The sequence below is a fragment of the Pristis pectinata genome, chromosome 22 (assembly GCF_009764475.1).
Source record: "Pristis pectinata isolate sPriPec2 chromosome 22, sPriPec2.1.pri, whole genome shotgun sequence".
NCBI lineage: Eukaryota > Metazoa > Chordata > Chondrichthyes > Rhinopristiformes > Pristidae > Pristis > Pristis pectinata.
The window spans coordinates 2,231,893-2,241,515 of record NC_067426.1 but is presented as its reverse complement, the minus strand read 5'-3'; the positions used below and the strand labels follow the sequence as shown (position 1 = coordinate 2,241,515).

The following is a 9,623-nucleotide window of genomic DNA, read 5'->3' as shown; positions in this document are numbered from 1 at the left end:
CTCTCCTCTCATTGGCCTGTCTACATATTGTGTCAGGAATCCTTCCTGGACACACCTAACAAATTCCGCCCCATCCAAACCTTTTGTACTAAGGAGGTGCCAGTCAATATTAGGGAAGTTGAAATCACACATTACAATAACCCTGTTATTTTTGTACTTTTCCTAAATCTGCCTCCTGATCTGTTCCTCAGTATCTCTGTTGCTATTTGGGGTGGGGGGGGGGGGAGGTCCATAGAATACTCCCAATAGGGTGATCGCTCCCTTCCTGTTTCTAACTTCTACCCACACTGACTCAGTGGACGATCTCTCCAGGACATCCTCCCTTTTTACAGCTGCAATACTGACCCTGATCAGCAAAGCCACTCCCCCACCTCTTTTACCTCCACCCCGTCCCTTTTGAAACATCTAAATCCTGGAACATCCAGCAGCCGTTCCTGCCCTTGTGACAGCCAAGTGTCTGTAATGGCCACAACATTGTAATTCTGTGCACTGACCCATGCTCTAAGTTCATCAGACTTGTTCCTGATACTTCTTGCATTAAGTTAGACCAACCCATTCAACTGACTGCAATTTTGCCCTATCAACTGCCTATCCTTCCTCACAGTCTCTCTACATACTGCATCAACCTGTACACCAACTGCCCCACCCTCTGACCTATCACTTGGGTTCCCATCCCCCTTCCAAACTAATTTAGACCCTCCACAACAGCTCCAGCAAACCTGCCCGCAAGAATATTGGTCCCTCTCCAGTTCAGGTGTAACCCATCCCTTTTGTACAGGTCGTACCTTCCCCAGAAGAGATCCCAATGATCCACAAATCTGAAACCCTGCCCCCTGCACCAATTTCTCAGCCACACATTCATCTGCCACATCAACTTATTCTTTCACTTACTGGCACATGGCACAGGCAGCAATCCAGACATTACTACCCTTGAGGTCCTGCTTTTCAGCTTCCTACCTATTTCCCCATATTCACTTTTCAGGACCTCATCCTTTTTCCCACCTATGTCATTGGTAGCGATGTGTACTATGACTTCTGGCTGCTCACCCTCCCCCTTTAGAATGCTGTGGGCCCGATCTGAGACGTCCCTGACCCTGGTACCAGGGAGGCAACATACCATCTGGGAGTCTCTTTCACGTCCACAGAATCTCCTGTCTGCCCCCTAACTATAGAGTCCCCTCTCACTATTGCTCTCCTCTTCTCCCCCCTTCTCTTCTGAGCCACAGAGCCAGACTCAGTGCCAGCGAACTGACAACTGCGGCTTGCCCCTGGTAGGTCGACCCCCCAACAGTATCCAAAGGGGTGTGCCTGTTATTGTGGGGAACAGCCACAGGGGTACCCTGCACTATCTGCCTATTCCCTTCTCTTCTCCTGACAGTCACCCAGCTACCCGTCACCTGCAGCTGAGGTGTGGCTCCCTCCCTGTAGCTTTTATCCATCACCTCCTCATTCTCCTGTCTGAGCCGAAGGTCATCCAGCTGCAGCCGCAGTTCCCTAACACGGTCTGTAAGGAGCTGCAGCTGGACGCACCTCCCGCAGATGTAGCTGTCAGGGAGTCTCCAGATCTCCCAGATTTCCCACATCTGGCAGGAGGAACACACCACTGACCCTGGATCCATTGTCACTACTTAGCTAGGCACTAATGGAAGAGAGAAAGGAAGGAAGGGAGGGAGGGACTGGGAGAGAGAGAGAGAAAGAGAGAGAAAGGGAGAGAGAGAGAGAGACGGAGAGAGAGAGGAAGAACCTCTTTACATGGCTCCCACTTCTCACACCAAGTCACGGCCCTCGCTACCCGGAGAGCCCAAGGGATTTCCATTGTCTGCCTCTGAGTTCTGAGAATCAGGTGCAGCAATCTCAGAATTCACTCACTGAACCCAGACATCTGCTGGGAAATTCCAGCAACAATTCATATTCGCATAGCCACAATGTGAATAAGTATGTCAAGGTGCACAAAGTGCATCGCAAGCTTGTTAGTAAAGAGCTTCTGGTGCCAAGCCACAGGTATGTGACCAAAGATCTGACTAGAGGTAGTTCCTATTGGTATTGGTATTAGTATTGGTTCATTATTGTCACTTGTACCGAGGTACAGTAAAAAACTTGTCTTACAAACCGATCGTACAGGTCAATTCATTACACAGTGCAGTTACATTGAGGTAGTACAAAGTGCATTGATGTAGTACAGGTAAAAACAGTAACAGTACAGAGTAAAGTGTCACAGCTACAGAAAAAATGCAGTGCAATAAGATGCAAGGTCACAACAAGGTAGATTGTGAGGTCATAGTCCATCTCATTATATAAGGGAACTGTTCAATAGTCTTATTACAGTGGGGTAGAAGATGTCCTTAAGCCCGGTGGTACGTGCCCTCAGGCTCCTGTATCTTCATCCTGATGGAAGAGGAGAGAAGAGGGAATGTCCCAGGTGGGTGGGGTCTTTGATTATGCCGGCTGCTTCACCAAGACACAGCCTGGTGGTCTGATTTCCCAAAGTGAGGATGAGGGGTGGCTCGGAAGGTATCTTTGATGGTTGTATAGCAGTGGTCAAGGGTGTTGGTGCCCCTGCTGGAGCAGGAGATGTGCTGATAGTATTTTGGTAACACACTCTGGAGTGTTACAGCAAGAGATGAAGGTAGAAAGGCAAAGAGGTTAAGGGAGAGAACTCCCGAGCTCAGTGTCTAGCCAACTCCGTGTACAGCTGCCAATGGTAGATCAAACAAACTCGCTGGTGATCATCCAAGTAGATGGGGGGAGAGCAGGGATCTGAGAGGGTCATATTGCTGGGGAAATTACAGTGATAGGGAGGGGTGACCCACTGTGGACTTTGGCACAGGGATAGGTGTAGGACTTTAACTTTCCCAGCTACTGAAAGGGAAAATTATGCAAGGAGGCAGTGTACGTCCCAGCCCCTTGCACTCTGCAGATTTGAAAGCACGTTTGAGAATTTTGCTCCAAATAGAATTCCTGCAGCTGCTGGAGACCTGAAATAAAACAGAAAGTGGCAGAAACACTCAGCCGGTCAGGCAGCTCCTGTGGAGAGAGAAACAAGTCTCAGGTGACGTCCTTTCCATCAGCACTGGAACAAGACAGAGAACACACACGTTGAGATGTGCAGAGGAAGTGGGGGCGGTGTGAGAATCAGGAGAGACCAAGTGTCAGCTGAGAGAGCTGGTGACAGGGTGTCTGCACCAGGGTGTTAAGTAGGAGATCTGAAATTTCCAGGATAATTTTACACTGAGGTATTAGGTAACTGGGATCTGCTGGAGATGAGTGAAGGAAATGGTGCTGATTAGGACATGTGGTGTCAGAACAACCATCCTTGGGCCATTTATGTCACTCTCGCTGAGTGTTCTGTGACACTTCCAGAGAACCTGCTGACTACCTGGGCAGCAACAGACGTCACCCAGTGACCCACAGCTCACAGAGAAGCCCACTCCCCACGGGTAGAGGGATCTTCTTACACACATGTTCAGTGAACTTGCTTTTATTTCCCCAGCAAATCCTTGACCCCAACATGCCGATGATTAACAGTCGAGCAGAAGCCGGCTTGGAATGCAGCAGGCTAAAGTGTAAAACTCCTCTGTCACAGAAATGACAAGAACATTGCAATAAACCTTTCCGAATTCTCTTTCTCCTCTCGTTCTTACGTTTCTTCCTCTACCCATGTTCAGCTGGATGTATTCATTACACTTTCCCACACTGACAGAAATGGCTTGGAACCTGCAACGTGAGTTACAGAGACAGTTTCACAAATCACCGTCAGTGCAGAGGAAACCAGCGGCAAATTCTGGAGCACGGACACAGATAGAACAAACTTCGCTGCTACCTCAGTCCCTGCTCCTGCACAGGACGTGCTGCCTTGAAGCAGACTCAGGGAGTGGGTGAACCACTGAGAAATTCACGTAGTTATTAACTATTCTACTGTAAAATACACCGAACATAGCTAAATAACGGGGGGGGGGGGGAAGGGGGAGGAAAGGAAGAAGGAAGGAGGAGGGGGAAGGGCAGGACGGGGAAGGGGAGGAGGGGAGGGGAGGGGGAAAAGAGATACACCTTTGTGCTGCAGCTTCTGCAGTCATCCCTCATTTAAATAACCTCCTTTATCATTCTTCCTGAACCACTTCACATTTCCCCACCTTAGACTCGGTTTGCCACCTTTTTGCCCCTAGTGTAATTGATCAGCACCTCTCTGTGTCGTCACGTGTCCTCCCTCCCACCACTGCCTCACCAGCTGCAATCTGTCTTGTTCCTTTCTGCAAACCATTAATATCTCAAATAAAGTTATTAAATCACCACACATCACACCAAATCTAAATCCATAAACACTACATAAATGCATAGTTCAATACTTTTCCATGGCTCTATTTATAAGTTCTACAAACAATATTAACAAGTGCAGACTTCAGAGGCTGCAACTTGCTGACAAAAAGTCAGAAGAGGACTTGTGCTCACGGAGCTGGAGGAAAGACTTGAATGGACAAAGCACCTCCACATCCCTCCAGAGTAGAGAGTTCCAGAGATTCACCACTCTCAGGAACAGTACATGTAATCCCCAGGGCAGTGCAGATAGTGGTGGCTGGAAGCATTGCTCCCCAAACACTGTGCAAATTTTAGCCAAAACTGTGATAAAAAGTTCCACTTCTGTTGTTTAATCAGAGACAACATTCAATGTGTTGGAAAGGCAGCCTGAATCTCAGTTCAAACCAATTAACACAAGCTATCACTTAAATAATGACATGTAGTTAAACAGCAGAGAAAACATAGTTGAACATTGAAAGATGTTACACTTGAGTATTATGAAAGATTTGACACAGTGCTGTCCACTTGCACCAAGACTCTGCGAGCAAGTATTTTAAAGTAAGTGTGAAACAGGCAGAATGGATGAAAGGCGTGCCGTATGTTGGCCCATACAGAACCTTGGGAATGAAGTTAAAAGACAACATTCAGTTTAAGAAGCTGAATACGTGTTTGGAGTTTGAACTCTGCAAATGTTTATAAGTGACTTGGCTGGGATGGTTTATCACAGAGACTAGGCATATAATCCCATCTGCTTTTATACTGACTGTAGCAGGCTTAATCTGGATTCAGCAAATGTACATTACATGGAAAAATAATCATTGGATTTACTGCAGGCATTGCACACAATGAATTAACACTCAGAGTGGTAGGCTACATGGAATTGGTACAATTGTCCAAGTTAGTTAACGACCAAGAAAAGAGAACAAAGGACTTATTTTCTATATTTATTCAGGTGATTAATAAAGCTACTAAATATAACGCACTGGGAAGGTCACAATGAACAGCAGCAACGTTTCCTTTCACTACTGGTCACTCCTTTTGTTGGCAGCTGAGAAGCGCCTGCTCACATTTGTCCTTCAGCTCTCTCCCAGACTGAACACTCTCAGCAATCATCATAACCTCTGCCTCTGAGTACCCGATTTAACCACCACCTCTCACTTTGGTGAGTACTTTGCTTTTTGAGATGGAACTCTGATAGAGAGAGTGGCTACTCAGTAAACCTGGATGGAGATCTAATTGGATAATGCCTCAGGGACAGTACATGTAATCCTCAGGATGGTGCCAGGCAGAGGTGGCTTCCCAAATGTAGCAATAAATTTGGCTGAAGGCTGCGTTGAAATGTTCAGCACTGCGTGCAGTTTAATCAGAGCTGACATTCAGTGTTTTACTGCATTTGAAGTGAGATTGTTGCAACGATCATGAACAGAAACTTAACTTTCAAAAGGAAAATCCTGCAAGTGTAAAATACTAGTGGGAGGTGGCGAGTGTGGGGTGGGGGTGGGGGGGAAGATTCTACAGCTGCTAATATTTGGCCCAGCGTAAAAAGAGGCCAATTTTAACCTGAACAAATCAACATTTGTGGGTAGCAGAGAGGTGCGGCTGGTGGAGCCGCTGCCTCACAGTTCCAGAGACCCGGGTTCAATCCTGACCTCTGGCGCTGTCTGTGTGCAGGTTTCCCCCCGGTGCTCCAGTTTCCTCCAACATCTCAAAGACGTGCGGTTTGGTAAGTTAATTAGATACTGTAGATCGCTCCTAGTTTGTCAGTGAGTCAAAGAATCTGGGAGGAGTTGAAGGGAATGTGGGGAGAATAAAATGGGATTAACATAGGATGTGTGAATGGGTGATTGATGGTTGGCATGGACTCAGTGGGCCGAGTGGCCTTTTTTCCATGTTGCATCACTCTATAAGTAACAAAAACTTGAATGTATAAAGCAGCTTTAACAAAGTAAAACATGCTGAGGTTCCTCATGAAAGTGTCAGGAATTAGGAATTAGTTTATTATTGTCACATGCATCGGGGAACAGTGAAAAACTCGTCTTGCATACCGTCCATACAGATCATTTCATTACACAGCGCATTGAGGTAGTTCAGTGTAAAACAATAGAATACAGAGTAAAGTGTAACAGCTACAGAGAAAGTGCAGTGCAGGTATACAATAAGGTGCAAGGTCATAACAAGGTAGATTGTGAGGTCAAGAGTCCATCTCATTGTACTAGGGGACTGTCCAATATCCTTATAACAGTGGGACAGAAGCTGTCCTTGAGCCTGGTGGTATGTGCTTTCAGGGTTTTATATCTTCTGGGAGGGGGGAGAAGAGAGAATGTCCAGGGTGGGTGGGGTCTTTGATTATGTTGGCTGCTTTACCGAGGCTGCTTTACCGAGGCAGCGGGAAGTGTAGACAGAGTCCATGGATGGGAGGCTGGTTTCCGTGATGTGCTGTCATCAAAAAAACAGTGTCATCAAATGCCAAATGATACCCACTCACACGCAGGAAGATTGGGGTGGGTGAGCAAAAACTTTGTAAGAAAAGATAAATCTTGAGGAGCATCTTAAAGGAGGAGAAGGAGGTGGAGAGGTTTAGGCTGGAAATTCCAGAGCTTGGAGTCTCGGCAACTGAAGGCACAGCCAATGGTAGAATGATGGAATTCAGTGAGAAGCAAGGGGCCAGAACTGGAGGAGTTCAGAAACTTTGGCGAGTTTTTGGTGTGAAGGAGGTTACAGAATTAAGGAAGGAACAGATCCTGTGGGGATTTGCAATAAACGTGCAGAATTTAAAATCGAGGCATAGCTTGTCTAGAAGCCACTACCAGTCCATGAGCAGACAGCTATCAGTTCTTCCACTTCCCCTTCTCAGTGGCTGGGATTGGAGCTGCTATGAGCTACAACAGGATGTGGTTGATGAGATATTGAATGGTCAATGATTCTCTCACAATTTAAACTCTCTTCCGTTTTCCAAATCATTGGGATTAATGGAAATTCAAATTGGGTGGAGTTCAAAGGCAGAATCTTTTTTTTATTTACAGCGTGGTAACAGGCCCTTCCGGCCCAATGAGTCTGCACCGCCCATTTTAAACCCCAAGTTAACCTACCCCCATACGTCTTTAGAACGTGGGAGAAAACCGGAGCACCTGGCGGAAACCCACGCAGACACGGGAGAATGTACAAACTCCTTACAGACAGTGACAGGAATCGAACCCCGATCGCTGGCACTGTAATAGCGTCGCGCTAACCGCTATGCTACCATGCCACCCCTAGCCTGCTTCAAAATGCTGAACTCCAAAACTGTTGTCTACAAGGATAAAAGTCAAAAGATCTCCACGTCTCCAATGGAAATAACAAGAGAGTTTTTGGGGCACACTGAAATTGTCTTTACATTTGCAGTTAAGTTTAATAGAGCATTGTGTTCTAACCGTAGAATACAACGTCTAAAAGGCACTTGGACAGGTACTTGGATAGGAAAGGTGTAGAGGGATACGGGCCTGATGGGAGGCTATGTGGGAGGGAAGGGTTAGGTAGATCTTAGAGCGGGATAAAATGTCAGCACAACATTGTGGGCCGAAGGACCTGTACTGTGCTGTAATGTTCTGCGTTCTATATGGGATTAGCGTAGACAGACGGTATGGTTGGCATGGAGGAGATGGGCTGTAAGGACCTGTTGCTGTATTATCCGTTTCTATGATACTGTGATCCCAGAGCAACAAGTTCATGAGCTTTGTCTTCTGGTTGTTACATTTGACCCTCATCACAAGGAATATTCAGGTCTGTGACAAAGCCTACCCTGCTGCTGTCATCATACCGAATGTGAACAAATGGATCTGTTTAGTTACTAAACAAGGAGTACACATACCAGGATATGTGTTTTTCAAATTCCTCCTTGGCATCTGGGGCCATTAAACATAGGCAATTGAATAAATAGAAAGAAATATGAAGAAAAACTTGTGTCAGTAGTGAGCGCAAAACTATGGATTGTTGTTAAAACTCATCTTCTTCAGCAATGTCCTCTCGGGAAGTAGATCTGCGGTCCTTACCCTGTCTGGTCTCTGTGTGTGTGGCTCTCAGCTGCCCTCTGAAATGGTTTAACAACTGCACTACCATTTCTCACTGTATCTCACAGACCCGTGACCTCCATCAAGCTGGAAGACAAGGGCAGCAGGTGCCTGGAAATGCCCTGCTCCCAAAATACTCATCATCCCGATGCAGCTGGGTCTAACTTCTGGAACTCTCGCCATAACACTGCGGGAGAACCTTCGCAGGCAGCAGTGGTTCGAGAAGGTGGCTCACCACCTTCAAACGGGCAGTGGGTGAGGGACAATAAATATGGCCCTGCCAGCAATGCTCACATTTCATAAATCATTTCAAAAAGTAATTGTCAATAATTTTGGCTTCCTTGGCACTTAAGATCCTGAGGCCAATTTTCACCTGAGCACGAATTCTTAATAAGTGATGTTATTACTGTAACAATCCACCCACTTCTCATTCCTTCATTTATTTAGAATTCTTCCCAGTAGCTGGCATAATTTTCTACTGGAGAGAATAGATCAGCCCCCAATCGTTCTTGAATTGCCCGTCACAACGTTCTTAAGGTTCTAGAGCAGTTGTGACTGAGGATGGTGCAGTAAACATCCCGCTGTTCCTGTTCTAGAAAACGTCAGACGTGTGCTATTGCGTTGAGACATGGCGACCAGATTCCTGCAGCTTCACCACACCAGACCAGAGCACTTTGACCGTTCACCTCGAGGTACAAAGTCAGGTATGAAAGCAAGACCGGCTGAGAAGAGGTATGTGGCTCACATGTTAAGGTAGGACCACGATAGGAGATTTAGTTGTCATCTTTTAAGTGCCTTAGCAAATTGATATTAGGAGTTAATGAATAAACATCTTCTATATTCTACTAAAAGTATCCTAACTCTATGCAATTTTAATCCACAGAATGTAATTGGTAATTAATTTATTATTGTCACATGTACTGAGGTACAGTGAAAAGCTTTTGTTTGCGCGCCATCCAGACAGATCATTCCGTACATAATTACATCGAGGTGGTACAGAAGGAAAACAATAACAGAATGCAGAGTATCGTGTTACAGTTACAGAGAAAGTTTAGCGCAGGCAGACAAATAAAGTGCAAGGGCCATGACAAGGTAGACTGGGAGATCAAGAATTCATCTTTATCATATAAGAGGTCCGTTCAACAGTCTTACAACAAATGTTACAATTATGATAGGTTTTTGGCCCAGTTCCATTCTTGATAAACAGTAAGCTAATAATTGAGATAAGATTATACTCTTATATCTACTAGACAAATCATTTCTTATATCCAAAGCCTGGGTCCA

At 45.9% G+C, this 9,623-nt stretch overlaps 1 protein-coding gene across 1 annotated transcript in view; it reads left to right on the top strand.

The window, feature by feature from the left end:
• Nucleotides 1-8,487: 8,487 nt before the first annotated feature.
• myom3 (myomesin 3) overlaps nt 8,488-9,623 on the top strand; it is a 90,779-nt gene continuing 89,643 nt past the window's right edge. Inside the window, exon 1 of the mRNA XM_052036708.1 lies at nt 8,488-8,594. Coding sequence (XP_051892668.1) covers nt 8,488-8,594 — 107 coding nt within the window. The remainder of the gene's footprint in view (nt 8,595-9,623) is intronic.